The sequence below is a fragment of the Pleurodeles waltl genome, chromosome 3_1 (assembly GCF_031143425.1).
Source record: "Pleurodeles waltl isolate 20211129_DDA chromosome 3_1, aPleWal1.hap1.20221129, whole genome shotgun sequence".
Classification (NCBI taxonomy): Eukaryota; Metazoa; Chordata; class Amphibia; order Caudata; family Salamandridae; genus Pleurodeles; species Pleurodeles waltl.
The window spans coordinates 712,572,806-712,599,918 of record NC_090440.1 but is presented as its reverse complement, the minus strand read 5'-3'; the positions used below and the strand labels follow the sequence as shown (position 1 = coordinate 712,599,918).

Genomic DNA, 27,113 nt, shown 5'->3' with positions numbered 1-27,113 from the left:
TCCTTGCAGGACAGTACCCCTGTGCATCACGACTCTTGCAGCTACCAAGGCTTCTCGGCTCCTGCTTCAAGGGATCTTTAGTCTTCGCGTAGCCCCGGCCCCCAGCACTTCCTCCTGCCAAGCAGTGTCTCCTTCCTGCGGGTCCTGTGACATGGGACTCCTCTTAAGATGTGCTGAGTGGGCCTCATTGCGACTGCTGTGCCTGCTGCCAGTGGGTTGCCTGTGGGAGCTGCCTCCTCTTATTGTGACTCTCCCGACTGCTGAGGGTCAGCCCGGACTCCCCTTCTTGGGTCGAGTCCCCTGTGCTTTGCTGTTTCTCTTCAGACTTGCAACTCTTCTTCTTCCTCTCTTGCATTTGCCAGGGCTTGTGGGTGGTTCTTCAGCAACACTGACCCACTGCAACCCAACAGCTGATGTGGGACACCATCTGCATCACTTCAGGAACTCCTCTTCACTGCCTGTGCTGGACAGCTAGTCTTCTTCGTCCACCGACGACCTGGTGCTGCATCCACAGAAGGGTAGATAGTGGCTCCTGACACTCCACCACAAACTGGACTTGGTCAACTTCCTTTGCAGGTTCACTTCTGCCAAGATCCACTTTTGGGTTCTTTTAGTCTTGTCTGGGTCTTACAAATACTTTTCCTAAGTTCTCCTGTTGGTTTTGGGGAAAACCATGTACTTACCTCTGCTCTTCTGGTCACTGGGGGTCACTCTGGTATTCACCTCTTGCAGTTCCTAGTTCCTCTAGCTCCCCTCTAGCGATTCCACATCCTTGGGTGGGGGACTGTTTCTCGCATCCCACTTTTGTATTAAAAGGTTTGGCCCTCCCCTAGGGCCTACACTATTTTCTATTGCTTTTGCCAATGCCTACTGCTTTTTATGCTCTTTGCTGATTGCTAATGTGTATATAACACTGTGTTACTAACCACCAGTTGTGGAGACTGTCTAAGTCCCTTTGTTTTTGTAACTCTTGGTGGTTCTTTCATGTGTGATAGTGCTGTGTGACTATAATGGTATTGCATAAGCTTTGCATGTCTCCTAGATAAGTCTTGGCTGCTCATCCACAGCTATCTCTAGAGAGCCTTGGCTTCCTAGACAATGCCTACACTTCACTAATAAGGGATACCTGGACATGGCCAGCTTCCTACAAGGTGGTCCTGTGGAATGGGGCATGGGGCAAATGGTTCTTTCATTAGTTGGGTCAGCACCATGTTGAGGTTCCATATAGGCATTGGTGCGCCCTTTGGCAGGGCTATCCTTTTGGCTCCTTATAGGAACTGCTTGACCACTGGTGTGATGAAGAAGCTTCTTCTGATGTATCCCCTTGTGTAAGCCACTATCACCGATAGATGCACCTTTAGTGACACACAGGTTAGGATGTTGTCTAGCAGATGTGTAAGATATCTGATGACTGTAGTATCTCATGTCCTGATAAAGGCCAGATCTCTGGCACCACCTTGTGTATCTCTCCAATTTGGCTGTGTAGCATTTCCTTGTTGTTGGTCCTCTTGCTTCCCTCAGTACTGCCATTACAATCTCTGGGAGTCCCAGATGGCCAAACTCTATGTCCTCATGCTGATAGATTCAGTGTGATTAATTCTGGGTGGAGAATCTTTCCCAGCCTCCATAGAAAGCAGGTCTTGTGACTCTGGCAGGCTCTGTACACTGTGTGCCATCTCTATCAAATCTGAGAACCAGGTTTATCTTGCCCACTGGGGGGGGGGGGGTGGGGGGGTGATGAGTATTAATGTCATCCACGATTATCTGCACAGGATGATCACTATTGATAAGCAGCACATTTTCTTGACCACTTGATCGACCGTGCATTCTCTAGGGCTTGGCGGTGTGAATGTCTAGGTGGGAAGAACTGGCATTTTGTGTTTTCTGGCGTTGCGAACAAGTCTATTTCTGCATCTTAAAACCTTCTTAATCACTGCCTGATTCAGCTCTCATATGTCTGAGGTGGATGCTTATCTGTTCAGTTTGTCCACCTCTACATTGTCTAACCCAAGCAGATGTATTGTTGTTATTGTTGTTATGGTTTTCGGTCTCTGGATGGCCAACCTCCACATCTCTGTGCTAACTTCCATAAGGTGAAGAATTTTGTACCCCCTTGCTTGTTGAGGTAGACTATTGTTGTTGTGCTGTCTGTTTGGACTTGTAATGCTTTGCGCCACAACTACTTTTGAAAGGCTGTTAAGGCTAAGTACATTATCCTTAGTAAGTTTATGTGCAGTACCGCTTCATCTAGTTTCCAGCATCCAATGATGTTGAATTTCTCCATATGGGCTCCCCACCCCCCATGTGCGAGGCATCCATTGCGATGGTCACTATTGGAGTTGGTCAGCATGAAGGGTCTTCCTACTGTTATATTCGCCCTGTTCCACCACATAATTTCATCCTGTACTCTTGGTCTGACAACCACTAGATCTTCCCAGCTCTCCGCTGCTTGTAACCATTGGCTTTGGACCCATTCTTGGATCAGCTTATGTGCAGCCTTGCAGGTGGTACTAGTGGTATGCAGGAAGCCATCATTCCCAGCAACTTCCTCACAACCCTCACTGTCAGAGACTGATCTGTCTGGTGGCAATGAGCTTCTTGCATTGCATTCTTCACCAGTATTCTCTTTTCACATGGGAACGCCCTTGCTTGTGTTGTGTTGATTCTTTCTCTCAAAAAGAGCTTCCCTTGTTCCTGCACTGGTTGAGATGGGTCTGTGTTTCTGGAGAACCGTAGTCTCAGAGGTGCCACAATCACTGTGTTATGCTATTGTGGACAAAAAACACCTTTACCAGCCAGCAATCTAGGTAGGGGTACACACGTATTCCTTTACTTCTTAGATGAGCAGCTACAGCCACTAAGCACTTTATGAACACTTCAGGTGCTGATTTTCTTGCAACACGTGACTCGATAAGGCGGTCCACACCAATTTACAAAAATACAAGTATCTTTATATATGTTTGGCACCAGAATCAATATGATCAGGTAAGTGCTTTTGCAAGGGAAATCTTTACAGTTCAGAAAATTCAACACTTCGTGCTATTATTGAAAGCTGCAATGTTAACCTACGGAGGAACAACAAACATTGCAAACAAGAAGAGTACAGCAACTTTAGGGACCAATCTCCTGGACTAAGGACAGTATTGGGCAAGGGTTAGGACCACAGCAAGCAAGTCACACTGGGTGGCACTGGAATGGACGGGTGCAGAGGTGTAGTGCGGTGTTGGGTGCCCAATGTTAGTCAATGGGGATCAGTCCAGTTGGAAAGAGGCTGCAGGTTAGGACTAGGTGTCCAATTTGGCTGAGCCACCAAGTGGGCTCAAGTCTTGCGAGGCTCGGGGACGGAGGAACACCAGTGGTCCTCTTCTCCTCAATCTGTGGTGGCCGGGTGTAGAGAATTCTTGGACCGTCGGCTATCCTTCACTGGTGGCGGTCGCAGTGAAGGGGGCCCACAGAAACAGGCTGCAGGCATGGACTGGGGAACGAGTCCAGGTAAACCAACAGGTGGGCTCAAGTCTCACGAGCCTGGGGGACACAAGGACGACAGTGGTCCTCTTCTCCTCTGTCTGGGGTGTCCGGATTATGAGGTGCAGTGAACTGTTGGGGTTGCCCTCATCGGAGGCGGTCGCGGTTGAGAGGGGGGCATGCACAAAAAGACTGCAGGCGTCGGACTGAAGGTTACAGTGGGAAAGCCTACGATGGACTTTGTCTCTGGAGAGGCTGAGGACCACGTTGGCACCATTTGCCCACTTCAACACGGCTAGGAGGCTCAGTTGCAGTGGTGCTGTCAGGTGGCGTTTGGAGTCCTCTTCACCGGAGGATCCTCCAGGTCTTGGAATGGAGATTCACAGGTCATCCTGTTGGGAAGGGTGTGCTAACACCCTGCCAGAACAGGCTTAGTTTCTGTCCACTCAAGAGCAAAGGCTCTCATCTCTGGGGCTCAGAAATGTTTCTGGTGGTGGCAGGCCAGTTAGAACTGGTCAGTCAGCACAGGGGTTACTGGTAGGTTTTCAGGAGGCACCTCTAAGGTGCCCTCTGGGTGCATGTATTAATAAATCCATCACTGGCATCAGTGAGGGTTAACTAATAAGAGATGTTTGGTATCAAACATCCCTATTTACAGTGAAGCCATCATGTAGCTGGGGAAGTCGTACTGACAAGTGTCCAGCGCTTGTATTTAAAATGGCTTCCCTATCCAATCACTATGTCTGGGAATCGAAACAGACATAGCAGGGGCATATTTGCTCTTGCAGGTATGTCCACACATGTACTATAATGCACCCTGCCTTGGGCTGTAAGGCCTGCTGTAGGGGTGAGTTACAAATATTACATGCAGTGTTTAGGGGACTCAGCACACAGGCTATGTGCCATGTCATGTTTTCACTTTTAGGGAGCACGTTGTCATGCAGCCTGCAATGGCAGTCTTGCATGAGGTTGGTCCCTTAGAGTGGCACAAGTTGTGCAGCAGCTCTTAGGGCCTCTCTTCAGTATTCATGCCATGGGTACCAGGGGTACCATTGACTAGGGACTTAGAGGTGCTTAAAGGCCTGCCTACTTGGGGATCAAGAGACCTGTTGTCTTGTTCTGGGGAAGGAACACTGGCACTGGAGGCCTGGTTAGCAGGAACCCAGTGCACTTCAGTCTAAGTTGCATAAAAAAAACAGGCAAAAAGTGGGGGTACTGCAACCACAACCCAGCTTCCTACAGTGACTTCACTCTTTTCAAGGATATGGTAAGAACTATGCCATTTGTTGTGGAGCCACAGAAACAAGTACCCACGCCTTCTGCCCTGGTTCGTACTCCTCTGGAGCTCTTGGCTGCCCTCAAGGTTTTTGGATGCTTTCTATATGTAGTCAGCCATCCTAGAATGTAGCCCAAGCACAGAGTCCACATTGTCTTGCTTGGGATCTTTGAGAGGCTTCTCCCAGCCTTCCCTGACTACACAGTGGTCTACAGACTCCCTTCTGTAGGTGAAAAGCAAGCAAGGTAACAGGATGTCCCATCTCCTCCTTAGTTTTTTTTAGGGAGGACTGCAATCATGCCTTTGATTGTTGTGTTGAATCTCTCAACTAAACCATTTCCTTGTGGGTTATATGGGGCAGTGAACTTGTAAGTCACTCCACATTCATTCCACATTGCGTTAAGGCATGCAGACTTGAGGAAGCCCACACTAGTAAAAATTCTAATCAGGGCCCTCAACTGCAGGAGCAATGGTAGTCCTCAGGGATATAGCTTCAGAGTACCTGGTGACATGATCCACTACCACCACTATGAATCTGTTCCTTGAGGCTGTGGGGGATGAAGGGGGTCTAGAGGGCCAAGAATGTGAACCCCTACCCTTTCAAAGCGTACCCTAACCACTGACAGTGGGATTAAGAAGGCCACCTGTCTTGTCACTGGCTTGACAGCTGACACAGGATTTACAAAATTCCTCTTTATTCTGGGACATACCTGGCCAGTAGAAGTGAGGTACCAACCTACGCCAAGATTTGGCCTGGCCAAGATGCCAAGCTACGGGGATGTCATGAGCCAAAGTGAGTAGGAACTCTATTCTTCTGGGGCACTACCTCTCTCTTAGTGGCACTAGATGTGCGGTCTATGGCCTCAGTATGCAGGAGTTCCTCCTCCCAATAGGTTCTGTGGGAGCCACTGACCTCTCCCTTTTCCTGGTCTAAAGCTTGCTGTCTCAAGACACTCAAGAGTGGGACAGGTCCTCTGTCCTTGGAGGGTCCCCCTGGACCCAGGAGCACAGCAGTGTAAGGCCGAAGTTCCAGAGGCTCAGTTCCCTCAAGGGCTGACAGGTCACTCCCTGAGGAGAGGGGACCTGAACTTGGGGTTGCTCAGAAGCTGGCTTATCAGACTTTCTTCTTTTCTCTTGGACAGCTGGGCCATTATTTCAGGCTCCCGCAACTCTTTTTCACCCTAGGCTTTCCATTGTGCTCTGGTTTTCACCCACACACCCATTTAGGTATACCCAGCATAGCTGCATGGATCTTTCTTTCGACCTCAGCCCATGTGGAGGACTCCATATCACTTTCAAGCAGACAAGCTACAGGAATTGCAGAGGATACCACCACCTTCTGGCCAGTAACCCTCCCCTGTCTAAGGACACTATTTCCCTGGGAAGGACCTTAGCTTGGTTGTCAGCATTGATGACTGTGAAAGTTTCCACAGTCAGATGCTGCTCTAGGGAGATCAGTTTTTCAGTCACCATGATTACATCTGCACCTGTAACCTACAGTGCTTCAACTCTGATCCCATTAATATGAGGCTGCTGTTTGTACTTCTCTAGAGTACTGCACCAGACAGCCAGGGCAGCAACATCCACCCCACTCTCAGAGATTAAAGTTGCTTCTGTGAGCTCTCTGACATGGTCAGGGCCACCTGGGATCCCATCTGGAGACTTACAACTGTTGCAGGAGCTGCAGGTGCACTAAGGGGATTCATTCTGGGACCGGTGGGGTCTCCAGTTTGGTGCCTATAGGGTTTGTAATGGAGGCACTAAGCCTTCTGAGGGTCACTGTTCTTACCCTGGTACCCACCCTTGGACTGTGCCTTGTCTCTGGCCCACCTTCCTGAACAGATTTGTGGGGGCCATCAGAAGACTCTTTGTTTTTTATCTTTAGATTGGACACCTTCTTTTCCATGGGACGGCTTAGCAACCCCTTTCTGTTGGTCACCGCCACAATGAGTTATCTTGAATATCCTAGTCTTGACCCAGTAGTCTGCCTTCTTTCCCTGTTCGTGGGGAGAAACTGGACCTAGATCTACCAGGTTTGAAGCAATTTTTCATAAACAGTTACTTAACAGATGCTTTTTCATAATAAGATTATAAAGCCCATCACAGTCTTGCATTTGGTTCCCTTACACCAGCCACCCAGTGTTTTGTCTAAGAAGCCGACAAAATCTTCCTAGGATTGACTCGAGGTTTTTCTAGTCTCCCTGAATCTGATCCTGTATTTCTCAAAGAAGAGACCAAAGTCCTCAATCAAGGTATCCTTGATGCAGTCATATGACTCAGCATCTGCTCCAGTCAGTGTCAGGAGTCTATACCAACATTTTCATGAGAACAGCTCTGTGATGCTATGTAGATTTGACCATCATTTGACCATTGACTCCATCCGGTTTGAGTGACTTCATTTTGAGCCCTGTGGCAGTTGCAGGGCAGTGCAGATGTTTTTCCTCACAGAAGTTGTTTTTCTCTTCACAAGTACAAAAATCAGACAGCGCTGGAACATTGTGTGCGGGATGCGGAATCGATAAGAGTTCACAAGGCTGAGACTGTTTTTATCAGAGGAATGTACAAGTTTGCCTTTGAGCAAACATGGGAGTCTAGCCAGCTTCTATGGGTATTTCCGATGGAGACGAAGGACATCCAGCGTTAAGTTTCATAACAGAGGGGACGGGGTTCTAGAACTCTCTTCTTGAGGTGTTTTAGGGTATTAAAGACGGGGAGACTTTGTGCTCAGACAGGAGTTCACTTGTGGAACGTAAGCATTGCTTAAGATCTACTTGTGATCCCGATCGGGTCTCCTGCCTGACTGATCTGAGGGCTCCTCCAGTCGCGCTGGAGAGGATGATGACTAACTCAATCAGTGAAGATTTTAAATGTTGATTATTTAGCTCATGTATACATGCACTTTTGATGCATTGCACATTTCTTTTTAAGTCTTGACAACTTGATATATACTTCTATCTTTGAATACACACATGTTCTATTGCACTTGAGTTATATGATTATTCTCATGTAATTGTACGGTCTTTATTTTATAGTTGGGAAGTGCCTTAATAAATTATATATTCAGATTTAGTGTGTTGAATTCTTCTGGCATTGTGTCCTCGTAGTTTAAGTGGAAGCAATACAAACTCCCAGAGTATAGAGAGTTAGTGGTGTTACTGACAGTGGAGTTGTGGAGGGATTAAATCGTCGTCGTCCACCTCCTTTCCCTCCTGATTCTCCTGAGGGGTTCCTTTACTTGCTATGGCTCTGTGATTTTCTGCAAGCTGCAGATGTGCTTCTGTGGGTTTAGACCCCAAGGAAAGTTACCATGATTGGAAGACAGCCTTAAGTTGGGCCAACGTAAGGTTTTGGTAGGGGCCCAGGTAGAGCTCCTGGGATGTGCCTGTTGCCTGTCATGGTTGTAAAGTAGATAGGGCCTTTTAAAGAAAATTACAAAAATTCCAAGTCCATTTCTAAACGGCCTAGCTAACTAAAGTATTTCAGATTCTAAATAGTTTGGACTCTGGACTTAACACAAGGTCCTACATCTATTTTTAAAACAATTTGGGGGGGGAAGGAAAATGGAAAATTTGAAAAATATTTCCCAACTAAAGACAATTTTGGATTCCTTAGTGGTATCGTTTATTAACCAAGCAGTACAGCAAATGTCACGTCTTCTATCCCACCGCCGCGCTACCAATGTAGGAAGCTGGCTCTTTATATGGTACATCAAAATTAGATGTATCGTGCAAAGAGTCCAGGGGTTCCCTTACTAGTGGACAGGGCTTGCTCTAGCAATCCCAATGTGCTCTTCAAGGGGGCAGTGTGGTTGAGCAGCCTTAGGGTTACCAGAGATAAGTGTAAGACATCTGCAAATCCACACACAGTCAATGAGGCACACGACTCAATAAGGAGATCCACACCAATGTACAAAATTATCAAGCATCTTTATATATATATTTTGGCACCAGAATCAATATGATCAGGTAAGTACGTTGTACTTGAGAAATCTTTACAGTTCAGAAAAGTCGACAATGTGCAATTCTTGAAAGCTGCATTGTTAACTTATGGAGGAACAACAAACAGGTAGAGTACATCAACTTCTGGGACCAGTCTTCTGGACTTAAGGCCAGTACTGGGCAAGGTTCAGGACCACACCACCAGGTCACAGCGGGCGGCAGTGGGGCAGCAAAGTGCAGAGATGTAGTGCGTTGTCAGGTGCCCAATGTTAGTCAATGGGGATTGGTACAGATGGAAAGAGGCTGCAGGTTAGGACTAGGTGTCCAGTTTGAGTGAGCCACCAAGTGGGCTCAGGTCTTGTGATGTTTGGGACAAAGGGACACCAGTGGTCCTCTTCTCAGTTCGGGGCAGCCGGGACTGTCGGGTATCCATCACTGGTGACGGTCGCAGTGAAGGGGGCCCACAGAAAAAGGCTGCTGGCGTAGACTTGGGGACATGTCCGGATGAACCAACATGTGGGCTCAAGTTTCACTAGCCTGGAGGATGCAGGGACACCAGTGGTCCTCTCCTCCTCAATGCAGGCAACTAGGTGCAGAGGACAGTCAGGGATGCCATCACGGAGGCAGTTGGCGGTGGGGGAGGGGTGGTGAAGTGAAGGTCTCAGTGGGGAAACCCACAATGGGTGGTTTTGGTGGTCCAGAGTCCTTTTCAGCGATTCTCGAGTGCCTGTAATGATGCAGGGAAGCAGCTACACTACTACCCAGGAATTCCCTGGTGCTGGGGTGAAGGTTGTCAGTATTCCCAGGCTTTTGGAATATTCAGCAGCTAGAGGACCTGGCGACCTAGGCAATATTGTCGAAGTTGGCAAGCAGGCTGGCAGGGTTAGCGCTAAGTCCGTCACTGGTCCTCAGTTATTGCTTTTGCCTCTCTTGAGTGTCCTTCTTCTTCAGGTCAGCAGGATCCGATTTCCTGGTGCCAGAGGCTTCCCAAAATACTGCATTTAGGGGTGTTTCGGAGAGTAGAGGGTAGTAGCCAATGGGCTACTTAACCCTGGGGTCACTACCCCCTATTTGACCACTTTCTGTGGGAAGTGGGAATAACCCTGTCCCAGAGTTCCTAATTCCGCTAACACCAAGATGAAAGATTTCTAAATGTTGTATCCACATCAGGCAGTTCACCTTATGGGTGGGACTGATCTGAAGGGTGAAGACACCTCCCTGCCTTCTAATTTTCCCACCTGTCCCAGTGCAAAACTGGTCCAGGGAGGTTGGCATCCTCTCCTTTGAGGGAAGCCAGCTCTACATATCTTAAGCAATAGGCTTCCTGGGATGTAGATTCACAGGTCATCCTGTTGGGGAGGGATGTGCTAAGACCTCTGTCAGAACAGGTTTTGTTTCTGTCCGCCTGAGAGCAAAGGCTCTCACCCTTGGGGGTCAGGAACATGTGGTGACAGGCCAGTTAGAATTGGCCAGCCAGCACGGGTAGCTGGTAGGATGTCAGGGGGGCACTCCTAAGGTGCCCTCTGGGTGCATGTATTAATAAATCCATCACTGGCATCAGTAAGAGCTTAATAATAAGATGTTTGATACCAAACATCCCTATTTTCAGTAAAGCCATCATGTAGCTGGGGAACTCGTACAGATGACCAGTGTCCAGCACATGTATTTAAAATGGCGTTCCTGTTCACTCACTATGTCCAAGAATCAACAAAGACATAGCAGGGGCATAACTGCTCGTGCAGATATGTCCTCACATGTAATATAATGCACACTGCTTTAGGGCTGTAAGGCCTACTATAGGAGTGACTTACATATACTGCATGAAGTGGTAGAGGACATGGCACAGAGGCTGTGTGCCATGTCGTGTTTTCACTTTTAGCTGCACCAAGACACGTAGCCTTCAATGGCAGGCTGCATTTGCTAGGTGAGGGGTCCCGGAGGGTGGCACAATACATGCTGCAGCCTTCGGAGACCCTCTTTTGTACCCATGCTGTACAGGGGTGCCAATGACTTGGCCAATTGGGAATCAATTGCACAGTTTTAGGGAACGAGATCTGGCACTGGGGACCTGGTTAGCAGGAACTCAGTACACCTTCCGTTGAAACTGCATCAAATATAAGGCAAAAAGTGGGGGTGACCATTTCATAAAGGGGCACTTTCCTACAATATCCTTCAGGGGCACTTCTCTGCAGCCTGTTTTTGAAGCAATTGTTCCACTTCCTGGTGAAGATAGTTTTGAATTCCTTTGTAAGGGTTGTTTTCAGAAGTTCTATGCAGTAGCTGTGATGGATGATGTTGACTATCCACTTGTTTGATGTAACACCCCTTGTAGGAAGTTGGCTCTGTATGTGCTATTTCAAAGTAAGGAATAGCATGCACAGAGTCCAAGGGTTCCCCTTAGAGGTAAAATAGTGGAAAAAATAGATAATACTAATGCTCTATTTTTGTGGTAGTGTGGTCGAGCAGTAGGCTTATCCAAGGAGTAGTGTTAAGCATTTGTTGTACATACACATAGACAATAAATGAGGTACACACACTCAGAGACAAATCCAGCCAATAGGTTTTGTTATAGAAAAATATCTTTTCTTAGTTTATTTTAAGAACCACAGGTTCAAATTTAACATGTAATATCTTGTTTGAAAGGTATTGCAGGTAAGTACATTAGGAACTTTGAATCATTTCAATTGCATGTATACTTTTCAAGTTATTCACAAATAGCTACTTTAAAAGTGGACACAGTGCAATTTTCACAGTTCCTGGGGGAGGTAAGTATTTGTTAGTTTTACCAGGTAAGTAAGACACTTACAGGGTTCAGTTCTTGGTCCAAGGTAGCCCACCGTTGGGGGTTCAGAGCAACCCCAAAGTCACCACACCAGCAGCTCAGGGCCGGTCAGGTGCAGAGTTCAAAGTGGTGCCCAAAACGCATAGGCTTCAATGGAGAGAAGGGGGTGCCCCGGTTCCGGTCTGCTTGCAGGTAAGTACCCGCGTCTTCGGAGGGCAGACCAGGGGGGTTTTGTAGGGCACCGGGGGGGGACACAAGCCCACACAGAAATTTCACCCTCAGCGGCGCGGGGGCGGCCGGGTGCAGTGTTAGAACAAGCGTCGGGTTCGCAATGTAAGTCAATGAGAGATCAAGGGATCTCTTCAGCGCCTCAGGCAGGCAAGGGTGGGCTTCCTCGGGGAAACCTCCACTTGGGCAAGGGAGAGGGACTCCTGGGGGTCACTTCTGCAGTGAAAGTCCGGTTCTTCAGGTCCTGGGGGCTGCGGGTGCAGGGTCTTTTCCAGGCGTCGGGACTTAGGTTTCAGAGAGTCGCGGTCAGGGGAAGCCTCGGGATTCCCTCTGCAGGCGGCGCTGTGGGGGGTTCAGGGGGGACAGGTTTTGGTACTCACAGTCGTAGAGTAGTCCGGGGGTCCTCCTTGAGGTGTTGGTTCTCCACCAGCCGAGTCGGGGTCGCCGGGTGCAGTGTTGCAAGTCTCACGCTTCTTGCGGGGAGTTGCAGGGTTCTTTAAAGCTGCTTCTTGAAACAAAGTTGCAGTCTTTTTGGAGCAGGTCCGCTGTCCTCAGGAGTTTCTTGTCGTCGTCGAAGCAGGGCAGTCCTCAGAGTATGCAGAGGTCGCTGGTCCCTTTGGAAGGCGTCGCTGGAGCAGAGTTCTTTGGAAGGCAGGAGACAGGCCGGTGAGTTTCTGGAGCCAAGGCAGTTGTTGTCTTCTGGTCTTCCTCTGCAGGGGTTTTCAGCTAGGCAGTCCTTCTTCTTGTTGTTGTTGCAGGAATCTAATTTTCTAGGGTTCAGGGTAGCCCTTAAATACTACATTTAAGGGCGTGTTTAGGTCTGGGGGGTTAGTAGCCAATGGCTACTAGCCCTGAGGGTGGGTACACCCTCTTTGTGCCTCCTCCCAAGGGGGGGGGGGTCACAATCCTAACCCTATTGGGGGAATCCTCCATCTGCAAGATGGAGGATTTCTAAAAGTTAGAGTCACCTCAGCTCAGGACACCTTAGGGGCTGTCCTGACTGGCCAGTGACTCCTCCTTGTTGCTTTCTTTGTTCCCTCCAGCCTTGCCGCCAAAAGTGGGGGCCGTGGCCAGAGGGGGCGGGCAACTCCACTAAGCTGGAGTGCCCTGCTGTGCTGTGACAAAGGGGTGAGCCTTTGAGGCTCACCGCCAGGTGTTACAGCTCCTGCCTAGGGGAGGTGTTAGCATCTCCACCCAGTGCAGGCTTTGTTACTGGCCTCAGAGTGACAAAGGCACTCTCCCCATGGGGCCAGCAACATGTCTCTAGTGTGGCAGGCTGCTGGAACCAGTCAGCCTACACAGATAGTCGGTTAAGTTTCAGGGGGCACCTCTAAGGTGCCCTCTGTGGTGTATTTTACAATAAAATGTACACTGGCATCAGTGTGCATTTATTGTGCTGAGAAGTTTGATACCAAACTTCTCAGTTTTCAGTGTAGCCATTATGGTGCTGTGGAGTTCGTGTAAAACAGACTCCCAGACCATATACTCTTATGGCTACCCTGCACTTACAATGTCTAAGGTTTTGCTTAGACACTGTAGGGGCACAGTGCTCATGCACTGGTACCCTCACCTATGGTATAGTGCACCCTGCCTTAGGACTGTAAGGCCTGCTAGAGGGGTGTCTTACCTATACTGCATAGGCAGTGAGAGGCTGGCATGGCACCCTGAGGGGAGTGCCATGTCGACTTACTCATTTTGTTCTCACTAGCACACACAAGCTGGTAAGCAGTGTGTCTGGGCTGAGTGAGGGGTCTCTAGGGTGGCATAATACATGCTGCAGCCCTTAGAGACCTTCCCTGGCATCAGGGCCCTTGGTACCAGAGGTACCAGTTACAAGGGACTTATCTGGATGCCAGGGTGTGCCAATTGTGGAATCAATGGTACATTTTAGGTGAAAGAACACTGGTGCTGGGGCCTGATTAGCAGGGTCCCAGCACACTTCTCAGTCAAGTCAGCATCAGTATCAGTATCAGGCAAAAAGTGGGGGGTAACTGCAACAGGGAGCCATTTCTTTACACCCCTCCACTCCTGAAGGAAGGCTTTTATTTTTTCTCCCACACGTGTTGTGTGGGCGTGCTGCTTGTTTTGTGAGTCACTTTCCTGACATCTGGACAGTTGTTCTCTGCTTCTTGCTCACCTTGACAAGGCTGTCTTTGTGGCGCCTGTTATTGTCACTGTTGCGTCGGTGATCAGGTTTGGGTGCTGGAAGGCCTGGAGCATTGCAGTGACTTAGAAGACTCCTCTTCCTGCCCGTCAGCTTTCAAATAGGCAGACTCCTTTTCTCTTCTGTTCTCTAGACTGCAGAGCCCCCATCAACACTGCTGTGTTCTTGTCCTTCCTCATCTGTTGCAATGTGTCATTGACTGCACTCCCAAACAGGTGGTCCCCATGGAAAGGGTGTGGATGACGATGGCCTGGACCTCATTCTCAAACCCTGAGACTCGAAGACAGACATGTCTCCTTAGCTCTGTTCCAGTCTTCAGCTGCCTACTCGCTGTGGCAGCAGCGTCAAGTGCTGATTTTAAGCATGTTTGCTCTGTTCTTTCCCTCTTCTGTGAGGGTGTTTGCTCTCTTCTAGTTCTACTTTGGCCAGGGGTGGTTCCTGCCTTCGGGTTTTGGGGCATTGACACACAGACAAACATACGGGTGGCAGCGAAAGCACGGCACAAAGTGCACGTCAGGTTGAACAGCTGCCTTTATCCAGCCAGCCTGACATGTGCACTAGAGACGTCGCTGCATCTGCACATTAGGAGAGCAAGGGTTAATCAAAGCTGCAACCCCAAGTCTCCTAATGAGCAGTGAGTTTGCCTGCTCAAGCCAACCCTGGTGCTGCTCTAATGCTGTGCAATAGCAACGGAGCAGCGTCTGGATTGGCTGAGAGACGCGGCTGCCAGTCTAGGCCTCTGGTGGAGCTTGTGCACGAGAGGCACTGCGGTGTGGGAGGCTCTGCCCACGAAGCAATTACCCATCACTGTCATGGCTTATTGTGAAGCCATACAGAGATTGGACATTTTTGCCTTTGCTGGGCTTCTCAGCCAGCCTGTCTGTCCCACTCCCCTCTTGGCAAGGGAGACGGAGCCAGACCACACCTTACTTGACCTCGTGCTGCTGTTGTCAGGCTTAAGTTAAGTTGCATTTGTCTCGACTACAGGCCTTGTGAGACTGTTGCGGTCACAAAGATCCCCTTAAGGAGTGGAGTCTAGTGGACATATGCACATCTACTATTTGGTCATCACAACACTACTAGCCAATCACATTAACCCTGCTGCAAGGCAAAAGTAGGTGGCACTGCTCAATATAGAACTATGTGGGAAAGGAAGTGGCAGCGGAGGCGAGTGAGTTTAATGGTGGGGGGAGGAAGAAGCAGAGGGATGCAGAAAATAATAATTACGAGGTTGGGTTCAGTTTCGGACATTGATTGTTATAACAATCACCGAACCGAACCCACAATGCTGGTTTTCAACTGATGATTTCGTCAAGCGTCACATACATAAAAGACACCACCTTTCTATGAGGTAAGTATTTTTTGTTCTTTAACTTTTCCTGTCCGTTTCTAAAACTTTCCATGGACTATGTGTCTGAAGTCCACATTTATTGTCAGAATTCCCCAATAACACCTTGTGTGCAGGTAAAGTTATGTGCCCAATGTAATGCATTAGAAAATGAAGCACACAACCAGGGCCTACTGGATTGCAATGCCGCAGCACTAGCACGACCGTATCATTAAAGTTTTTCTAGGAGACCACCAGGAATATTTCACCCTTTGCTTCTCCACCTGCACAGCAATCGGGTCTCCTGATGAACTGCCCTTCCGCTTCAGACAGCTGTGTTGAGGCGAGATAAACAGAAACTGCAAATTGCGCCAGAAGCAGTCGTCTAAAACGGATAGTATTTTAATAATAAAAACCATAGAATGAACAAATAAGTGATTGCTGTGTAAATAAGCAGCATAAATATGTATTGACGTTTCTGCTGAAATATAATCCATGCCTGCAAGCGCCAAATATCGTGAGGAGTTGTCACTGCTAGGTCCTGCTATTTCATGCGACAGGCTACATCACATTTTGGTTACATCCGCCCAGCCCTCGCACTCCATTAATTGAGCATCTCTCTTGGAAGTTCTGTGCAGAAAAACATGGTGCATGCTACTTGGGTCATCATGAAAATCACCTACAAAGGAATTACACCTTTTTACAGTGATTATGCCAGGAAAAACATTGTTACACATGAGTAGGTAGCGCTAAGAAAACCTGTGAGGTATTCAAGATTGTTATCTCAAAGTCTGTTATGAAGTTCTGTGGTTATGCTGGACACTGTGGTTAAACTGAATAACCAGCCACTGCATCATTATGATATGAAATCTCTCTTCATTGATGTCCTACTTACACTTTCACAATCGCCTTATTAACATTCTAGCTTTTTCAAATTTACCTAAAAATACACCATCTGCCAACTCTTTCAACAAAATGTTCTCGGGGGGAGACCGCTACACCCTCCCCCTCCCCCCCCCCCATTCCGCCAAACAGAACTCAAAGTTCTACAGCCCTTTTCACAATCTGATTGTACATGGCAATGTTATCCAGTCACTAAGACCTCCAAGGATACGTGTTCACACCCTCTTCGGGGGAATCTGTATAGAGTTATTGCCATTTTCCTTTGATGCCTTCTGATCCCTCTACATCCTGGAACAGACTCTGGGTCCTCTTCTTCATATAAGACTTCCTATTCCTCCTCTCCCTGTGGTTCTGGTGTCACGTGGCGTTCCTATCCTCCCCAGAGAACGCTTTCGGCAAAAGGTTTTTGACAGACTATGGAATCCTGGGAGGTAGGTGTCAAAATCCTTCTTCTGACGGATCGCGTCATTTTCGGCCTTCAGATGTCTTTTCATGCACTCAATTTCAAGGGCACATTCTTCGGTGTTGAGTGTGGTTGCCAGTCTTTTATTCAGCGTCAAAATTTTGGCTGTTGGTGTCTGCACTGCTGTTTTCTTGGCCTTTTCTCGACCTCGATCTTGTTTCAATGCTAATGCCTTCGCCAAAGCTTGTCCTCCTGTGGTGTCCTTGGTATGGGACCTGAGGGGCTTTTTCGATATCAACTTTCCTTCGGTCGGCACTGAGGCAGTCTGGGATCTATAGTCAGAAGTTCTCAGCTCACCTGCCCCAGTTTTTTATGCGTCACATTGCATGCTTTTCTTTCTGCTTCTTGTGTTCTAGCTCAATGTTGATTACCTCTTTTTCGGCATCGGAACGCTCTCCCCCGGCTTCTTTGGCAGTGTTGTCCTCCTCGACGCACAACAGTGCGAGGACTCTAAATGATGCAGTTTCCTTCTGCTACATGCATGGCATGGTACGCCTGTCTTTGTTTCTCTCGTGCCTTCAGCATTTTTGGTTTGAAACTCAGTACAAACCTTGCAGGCCTCCGTAGTTTGGTCTCTTGGTGGGCAGAGATTACACAGCTGGTAATGTTGAGCAAACTTGAAGTGGCGCACTGAGCAGAATGGTGTGTTCGCCATCTCACGCAGAACATGAGGCCCCCTGTCCACACATTCGCCATCCCTCACATGTCTGCCGCTCAGGTGTTCCACTTACTTTGATGTTTTTCAGTGGAAATCTGTGAAATCTTTGAATGAGACTCCCTTACTTCTGCTGTGATATTTTCTCTTTAGGCCTTTGATTTTCCTCAATGGTAAGTTGTTATCTTTCTTCTTCCTTTCAACAAGTGGAGAGCTTGCAAGAATGCTTTCAGACCAAGAGGTGGAAAAACAATCTGAAGTTGGCGACTACACGCAGAGGCATCAGTAGAAGGAGTCCGGCGTCAGGAGAGGCTGGACTACACACTAAATGGTGAGGACAGCCAAAGCCCCCATAACAAAAACAAAAAGAAGCGGAAAGAGACTAGTATAAGAAGAGAGTTCTGGACCCAACCACCAGATGGCAGAATAAGGCATATCAAGTAAATCCAGAATAGATTCACGATGCAAACATAAAAGATGACATACACTACCAATATGAAATCGTCCCCATAGAGATCTTTCCCAGGTACTTATATGAAGCCTAGCGGTGATACCAGCTAAACAAGAATGCAATAAATATGGTTCTATTCCATCACACGTTAGCGTGATAACATATTGTTAGATGGCTGGTTCAACTAATTCGGAACTCTTTACCGACTCAACCGCACTCAATAAAGGACTTCTTTAACCAAGATTTGTCAGATTTCTGAATTAATGAGGATCTGTGAATAATGACAAACTACCCACGTTCTAAATATCAAAATAACCTTGGAATCTGCATACTCGTCACAGCTGAGGCAATCTAAAATAACATTTTGAGTCAGAATTGCCTTTGAAGTACTCCAAATTGAAAACCATAGCAAAAGGGGGGCAGGTTTTGCATATCTTCAGGGTATTTTAAACCCAGTCCCTCATGGTAATAGTAATGTGGAGAGCTCACTGGTAAAGAGAGCAAGCAGCTGCAAAAACAATTCTGGATTTAAGGATTCTTGGATTCTGTGTACCCCACACCATAGCTCTGTGCAGTAGTGCGCATGCATCATGTCTTATAAATTTGGTGGAGAGGGGCTATAGGTCTATTGACACAACCGGATATAAGATTAAATATGGCTTCTATCAAGTGCGAAATTATTTAAATATCAGATTACTAGGTACTTCTGGAATTAAATACCACACCCAAGTATGCTGCCTGAGGGATTTACTTTATCACTCTGTTAGACAGTGCAATACCACTGATATTGGGCCCACATATGAATTAGTCAAATCTGTTTCAAGATCTAATTCTTCCAGAAAGGAGACAAAGGCTTCTGCCAAAACCTTAAGGCTACCAGGTATTCAGGCTGTTAAAACAGCATCCCGGTTAGATAAAAAAGCTGGATAGCTCTTCAATTGATCACTGGTACATCTCTGCCACATATATATAAAAAGGAAGTGTGTAAAATAAACAGAAAAGGAACGAGGACACAACCTTGTTGCACCCCTGTTCCAACTTAAAAGAAACTGTGAGCTGAGATTGGAGTGTAAAATGCATAGGAAATCGATAAAGGGAATATCAAGACCGATCTGGCCTAAATACATGTCCATTGGTACACCATCTAGTCCTGGAGGCTTGCCAGAGGGGTTAGCATCAATGCAAGAAAACATCCCTGTGATCGACGATATATCAATAGCTTTAACTTTAGCGTTAACCCTAATGCTATTAGTAACCCTTCTGCCAATCTCTCCTAAGCAGTAAATGCTTTTGAAGTGTGTCAGCCTCGAATCAGCAGAAACATGGGCTCCCAAACTCAAGACAGGCCTGCTATTCAACTTAAAAGAGGATACAATGTGCCAAAATGATTTAGAAACTTTACGGTAACATACAGCCATTAGTAATTCCCATAAGTCTCTTATAATCTCAGCTTTCCTTTGTTTTAAAGTGGTTCTATATAATGCCACTTCCACCTTATCCCTGGACTTACTGGAAAAAGCTGTATCGAGACATACTTTTGCTATAGAACAGACAGAGTCAAACCATCTAGGGGTACTTACATCTGAAACATGGGTGAGTTTAGAGAGGGACCTTTTAATCGACTGATTAAAATCTGTAAAACACATGACAATATTATCAAAGGATAGACATGTTTTGAAATAGCCCATAATATATTTTAGCTAAGTGCTCAAAACAACGCACACAAGAAAAAACAAGGGATTGGAGCATCTCAAACTAATCTTAGCCTACTGTCTTTGTCCTTTAAACATAGATTATTCTTTGCATGAAGGAGTAAACGAGCACCCTGGATCACTAAATTAATGGTAAGTATGTTATGATCTCCCAGGTTTTTACCCGCTACCTCTCTCGCATTAAGTTGACCCACCAAACTTTTGGATAATATGTAAGAAATAACAGATCTGCAGCCTCAATCAAAAAATGAGAAATTACACCCCCAGGGTTGAATCCAGGGCATTAACAAGGTCCCTTCTACACAATATAATTTCACAACAGTTTAACCCAGCAATATCCTTATCTCTGTGCATATTAAAGTTATCAAAAGAAACGTTATTTATTGTCAAGTTGGAGTTAAAATCCCCACACAGAAAGAATTTAAACTCTTTAACAGAGAGCTCGGTGGAGGTCCAAATACAGCCCATTGTACTAAATAAATCAGTTATCAATAAATTATGGGTGCCCTTATAAAAGAAATCATGGCTGTATAAATTAACTAAATAAAATATAATACACGGAATTCCCCCGTGGTTAATAACAATGCCGGTAGTGTGAAAAGAAAGAGACAACATGAACCATGTTAAAAGGCCCCCTTTGCTCTGCCAAAGCAATTTATAAATGACCTACAATCTGCTGTATAAATCTTACTATTAATCCCCGCAACATTCTGGCTAATCATCTTTTAGCGAGTTAACAGTACCAGTGAAATAGTGGTCATAAATAGTACATGGAATATCAGAGTCGCCATTAATGTCTACACAGCCAGAGGCATTTTGATGGGTTCTTGACACTAAGATCAACACTGGGATACGGCAGATTGAGGATCTTTACACTGTGTCGGTGAACAAAGGATAATGTAGTTCCTACCATCATTTTATACTTCACAATTTCACATGCACTGAATAATGACGCCACCTTTTTCCAACTATGTGTGTTAAATGCAAGAATTTCTTTCAAGCTCATTCAGACAATGTACGCCAGACTTGCAGGCTTTGCCAAAGCTTGTTTCTTACTGCTTTCAGATGCTTTTTTTATTCCAGCCTCATCTTCAGGGGCATCGGGACTCAAGCCCATCAAGTCAAACCTGGCAGAAATATAAAAATTCCAATTCAGAAAAATTCTTGCACAATTTTCATGCAAATTCAAGTCATAGAGCCACACTGAAGGGGATGAACAAACCTCTGTATGACCGCAATTCTGCAGATGTATGCTATCACTGGACATTAGAGACCAAATACATCACAGAGGGAGGCTAGGCTTCTGAGCGTGGTGCAAGACGTACTCCTTCGGTCATGCCTTAAGTCTTTCAACACCCGCATGAACAGCACATAGTATTTATGGGGTTGAGGGAGGGCAAATAGTGAGCGGATTAGGTGTAAAGGGTAATGAAGATTCACTTAAGATGTCACTTTGTGACATTTGAGTATTTAGGGATCAGTGTGGTCACAAACTCATCTTACAAGAACAACAGCACCTGTAATTTTTTTTATAACATTCCAAATATATTTTGGAGGTTTCTGCTTAACAAAAGTACCTGCTGGTTGGTATTCACATTCTATTTACCTCACATCTTAGCTTAGATGGAAGACTTAGGGTCAAGTCTTCAGTCTTTCACATTTAGTATGGAAGACTTAGATGCATGCCTTGCACCACCGAGACAAGTGTTAATGATGAGGTGGGTGAAGAGAGACTGCATCCTGCCACCACGGTCAATGGCACACGTGGGCAGATACTCAGATTAGAGATGACAGAATCAAAAATACCAGCAATGAGAATAAAAGGGCTGGGAAGCAAGCTGGTGAGTTAGAGAGCCACAACCATTGCAAGGGTTCTACCGAGCACTAGGTGAGACAGAGTTGTAGTAGAAATATTAGTCACAAATCTTGTTATGGCTCAAAGCAGACTATAAAAAAAACAGAGGCCAATTATGTGCGGACACAGGCACATCAATTATCACAACAAAGGCAGACTGAGCAGAAACACCATCCATATGCATGCCATTAATTACTTTAAATATTAACTGAAAATAAAACCATGGCTTAACACTGACCAGGACGGCATCACCATCTTCATATTGAGTGTCACTGGAATTCTCGGTCTGTAAAAGAGTAAATATGTCAAAATAGGGCATGGTCTGTGGATTCAAAACAACTGAAGGGATGGCTTCATCGCAGTATGTGTGTATAAGTAATGGACACTAATGGGGAAATGAACCTTGTGAAATGTAACTAAAGTGTAAAGATACACACTGCATAGTGCTTTCTTGTTAACTGTTAGGCCCAAAGCACTTCCAGAATGATCATGTAGGTAGTTAGTTGCTTTGCAATGTTTATTTTGTGCTTCATAACCATTACCCCATCCCTGTGGCATGGTACTGTGACTATCCCTACATGGAGATAGCTATCATGCATGCAGATACTTACGGTCTTTAGGAATGTACAGTATCGTAGTCAGAAATGCCACTGATGTGCCAGTTGGGTCCACAAGGGTATGTGTTATAAGGAGCCCACTGAGAAGTATGAGAAGTCCAGCATCCTGGACATGTTGTAAAATCACCAAGGGAGATTGACATGGGGTCTACACAGGGGTCGGAGGGATGCCAATCTAAATGGGGTAACGTTAAGCCAAAAGAAAATTCAATATGGAGTCCACACAGGAGTATCGAAAACCAAACCCATATGGAGGGCCTATAGTGCCACCAAGGGAGTAATATGTGTAGCTGTAAACAAAGTCCAGTGCATGAAGGCAGCATTAAGCCATAAAGGGGGTGGGGGTACTAGATGGAGTCCACCAAAGTTCATCAGAAGCTACCAAAGCTGTGCCTAATAGAGCCCCCAGAAGCAAACGGAGCCAAATCCAAAGATAAGTTGTTAAGTCAGCTCAGTACTATGATATGGTGGTCCAACACAGCAACAGACTGCCAACCCCCTTGATATGCAGGGTATAGGTTAACAGGATATAGGTCTGGATACTGCATAGAAGCATCAAGGCCCTACCCAAGGGATCAACAAACATTACAGTCCATTGGGTCCTTCAGTAGAACCAAGAGACCACATAAAGTTGAGTAATACATGTGAAACACAAAGAGGAAACGCCAGACTTGGAAGGTTATCATATGTCCTTGTTAACTCATACTCATAATGCACCTCTCTAAATGTTATGTTATTTTAAAATAGCTGTAAAGTGCACGGCTGTCCAGAGACTGGGCGCCCAGGCAAAGGTCCAATTTATTAGTACATCCCATGAAAAGAAAATGACAAGCATTGGCAAAGCCAATAGGTCTCTGCAATCTGAGAGCTATTGGCATTGTCAATGTCTTTTAGCTATGTTGAATAGCAGCACAGCTGAAAGTCATGTAAAAAAGAGCTATGACCCAGCACTCGCTGTATAACGCAAATAAAATGCAATGGTATGGGATCGTCTGTTATCAGACACTAGAGGGACAAACCACACTATAAAACAAAGTTCGAATTGAAATCCATAATGCCACTTCATGCACATATTGCATTTGTTTTGTTTTTTGTCAAAACACAGACCAATATTGCTACAATAGGGGCGATCCTTTCACTTTTGTTAGCTATAGTGAAATCTGGCCGTTGTTTAAGAAAGAACACAAAGAAGAAAAAAACAGGAGCAGTTCGAAATGAAGCCTGGGTGGGAGAAGACAGACCTTGTAATATCACGAGCACTCGTGTAGACTGCTTAAACGCAAAGATAAAAGAAGCTCCTAAAACGGGAGCAGTGATGGACACAAGTACATGATCCATGCTCTTGGGAAGGGCTAAACACAAGAGGAGGCATGGACAAATGGGAACAAAAGATATAAGACTGGCAATGGAATGGGCAAATGGTAAGGTTATGGACTGGCTGAAGCACACAGGTTGAACACAACACGCCTCTTCAAGACGGCGCAAGCACTGTCTAGCCGAGAGCTAAAAAGGGGCCTATTTAATGAGCCATGTGTTTAGATTTTTCTTGAAAAGAGGAAAGTTGGTCTCCTGCCACAGCAACCTCAAACATTTCTGAAAACAGCACTCCAGTCAAGCCACAGAAAATGCGAAAAGCAGATTTAAAACAGCAAAGAACATAAAATTCAAGGTTCAAATTTACACCAGATACAGAAAATGCTAACGGCCAATAGTAGTAGTAAATAATAAATGTGGAATTACTATCAAACCCACAATTGTACTAAGAAATGCTGCCACTAGTATCAGATTAATTTGTATGAACATGAGAGAAAGCTCAAGAGTACAATTTGTTGTACCTACTGAGGTGCACCCAAGTTTTTGCAAATAATTAATGGCTGTGTGGCCTCCCTTGTGCTCAATGCTACTTGATGCACTGCAATTGTTAGCTATATTACAGTCATGTAACCCGACCACAAACTGCCAGGAGACACCATTCCCCCTCCCCGCACTGCACATATTGAAACAGTCACTAAAAGTGAAATAATCTTTGAAGGGAGGCCAAAGGACATTTTCGGGTACAAAGTGCATGACCCTAACAGTTCCTGAGAATGGTGCTTCTCCAATGAGGCAGCTGATAGACAAATACCAACAGGGTGCAAAGTAATCACTGTTAGGGGCAGCAACTGCAGATCTATGTGCTATAGCGGGTATAACATGTAATTGATCAAAGATTCAGTATCTATGAATAGACAGCAGACTGAGAACCCGTGGCTGCAATATGCACACACAAAAAAAAAAAAAAAAAAAAACACAAAAAAACAACTGTTGCTAAGAAAGGCAGTATCTCAGTAAACTAAAACGGTGGGAAGTTCTTGAGCTTATTTGGTGTCAGAGACATACTTACGCATGAGGACATATATACTTCACATAGGGAAGTCGAATTGCAGACATCGCTTCGGCCCAGCCGTGCCTGAGGAAACAAAGATCACTTCACAACACTGTCTGGTAACATTCACACTGTAATTCCTAAAAACAGTGTAGGACACAAGACCAGGCACTTGGCAGAAGAGAGAGAGAAGCATAAGAACTTAAAAATAACAAGCAGTAGCCTTGTAAGAGCTGTACAATGTACTCATTCCTGCCCACTGACATCATACCATGTGATGCTCCTCTCCTTTAAAAAGGACTCTACAAGGTCCAAAAGCAAGATGAAGGCAAAAGGGAAGGCAACTTTACTGGTTCTCCAGCATCCGTAACCTCACTGAAGTACAAGGTTTTAAGTTTGCAGTTAATGGTGCAACATAATTCAGTACAAATGAAAGAGGGACTCAGGGAAGGCGAGTGCATATCCGGCCATTGATATATAAATTGGAGTAACAATGCTATATAAAATGTTCTTCTACTGCCACAGCAAGTGCATTGATACCTCTTGCTGCCACTTGCAGGAACTGTAAGACTGACTGTGAGGGGATAGAGGGATTATTAGGCTAATGCTCTTGGTTTATAACGGACTTGTGTTTAAACAGCTTACCACAACATGTCCCCAGAAAGAAGCAGTTTCTGTCTGGCACCTTTGTCGACCCTCATACTGTGGTGCTGCAGACCCTTTAAAGGATCTGCATGCACCCAGCACTGTCATAAGATCAATGCGTGACTCCTGTAGTTTGTCCTCACTGCACGGCCTACACCACAGGTCCTTTGCAGGGGCCAAGCCAGCACAGCCATAGATTCCAAGACACAATAAGCATTTGCAATGCAACAGGTCTCGCATTTTCTGGAGTTAGAGCTATTGTCATTGTAAATTTATAACCTGACTTTTCTTGTCACATAAATTGGTCAACCCTGCTTCATAATTTCATCTTTTCCTGCCATTTAGTTCCAGTGGCCCAGCATTTAAATAAAGCACTTCCATTTACCTTCTTCCTCTATCTAAAATATATACAATTATCATATAAACCTTTATTGGAAATAAACTTTTGGCATTAGAGTGCAATGCTCAAAACACCATAACAAAAATATCATTTTAGACGGATTGGAGGGTGAAAGGAAAAAAAAAAAAAAAAAGGATGGTGAAAGACACAACCAGCGAAAAAGACAGGGCATGTATACACTGACATCTCCCACAGACACAGAATGGGAAAACCACGTTGACACTTTGTGTCCCGACAAGTAACTTGTGGCTTCCACACACAGACGGGAAAAAGATGGATTTATAGTAAAACGTGAATCGAGAGATAAAGATAAGAAAAACACCAGAGAAAGGAAAGATGAAAGATAAAAATATTGAAAGTAGGCATACTGAGTCAAAGGACAGAGCAAATAAAGACAAAGAAAGAATAAAGGGAAGAGAAAAAAATTGTGAAAGAATGAATGCTTGATGAAAAAAAAAAAAGAGAGCATTGAAACAATAAAAGACAAACAACCAAGTTTTTGCGAGTTTGAGTGAGGAGGTAGGACAGGAAGAGGGAAATTTAAGGGGGGGAAAAAAGGAGAGGAGTGGAGATAAACAGTTAAAAGAAAGAGTGAAACTGTTAAGAAGTGGATTTTAAGAACTGGAAAGAGAAAGGTGAGGGAGAAAGAAAACACAGAGTAAACAAAGGATAGGAAAGAACGGAGTGAGATAGGTGAAACAGACCCTCCCAAATAAAGATGGCAGCTAAGAATAGATTTCATTGGCTCCCCCGTGTCCTCAAACAGAAGTCAGAGTGTGGAACAGCAGGGAGCTCTGCAGAACAGCAGGAGGTGCATTAGCAGAGCTACAAGTGAACCCAAATACAGCAATATTGGGGCGCTTCAGATCAGGACTGGGGGGATAGACAGAGCTGTGTCCCAGCCTAGTTCTGGAATAACAGAACAGCAGTGGGTGAAGAATGATAAACGGAGTGCAGTGTAATTCCTGGTATTGGAACAAATGGGGCGCTGCAGGTTAGGGTTGAGGTGCACTGACAGAGTTGTATGTGGGCTGCAGTACTGGAATAGTAACAGGCACACAAGGTCAGAAGTGAGGTATGTTAATGGAGCTATGTGGGGAACCTAGTATTGGCGTGTCAGTGTTGCCGAGTTTTAGCCTGGAGATGCCCTGGTGAATCTGCGAGTGGGGCCCAACATGGGAGTGGCTTTGCCTCTGAACCACAGAAGCGGTGCGGGGTGTGTGTGTGTGTGTGTGTGTGTGTGTGAGCCTTAGTACTGAGAAGAAACTTGCACTGAATGTTAGAATTGATGGATTCTGGCAGAACTGTGGTGGTTCCCATCAACAGAGGCGTTGGACGTTAGACTTGAGGTGCACTGCTGAGCTGTGTTTTTCTCTTTTGGATTCAGTATGGGCCTGGCAGTGGGACTGAATATTAGAATTGAGCTGCTGTAATGGAACTGTATGTTAGAGGGGTCCCAGTATAGGAAAGGAGGTGACCTCGCCGGTGTGGAACTGACGTGCACTGATGGAGCTGCGCCTGAGGTCCCAGTACTGGAACAGCAGAGTGTACTGACTGTAAGAACTGAGGTGCTCTGCCAGACAGCATGTGTGGGGTTCTGGCACGGCTGAGAGGCTTGGAGTGTGTGAACTGAGATGCACTGATCGAGCTGAGCTAAGCCAGAGGTACCAGTACCGGAACAGCAGTGTGTACTGACTGTAAGAACTGAGGTGCTCTGGCAGACAGCGTGTGTGGGGTTCTGGCAAGGCTGAGAGGCTTGGAGTGTGTGAACTGAGGTGCATTGATCAAGCTGCGCCCGAGGTACCACTACCAGAACAGCAGTGTGTACTGACTGTAAGAACTAAGGTGCTCTGGCAGACAGCGTGTG

At 45.9% G+C, this 27,113-nt stretch overlaps 1 protein-coding gene across 2 annotated transcripts in view; it reads right to left on the bottom strand.

Moving 5' to 3' along the window:
• LYPLA2 (lysophospholipase 2) overlaps window positions 1–27,113 on the bottom strand; it is a 94,335-nt gene that overhangs the window by 50,247 nt on the left and 16,975 nt on the right. For both annotated transcript variants that reach the window (XM_069223454.1, XM_069223453.1), the window contains exons 4-6: window positions 24,220–24,285; window positions 21,458–21,505; window positions 20,421–20,491 (exon numbers count right to left, since the gene is read on the bottom strand). In XM_069223454.1, coding sequence (XP_069079555.1) covers window positions 20,421–20,491; window positions 21,458–21,505; window positions 24,220–24,285 — 185 coding nt within the window. The remainder of the gene's footprint in view (window positions 1–20,420; window positions 20,492–21,457; window positions 21,506–24,219; window positions 24,286–27,113) is intronic.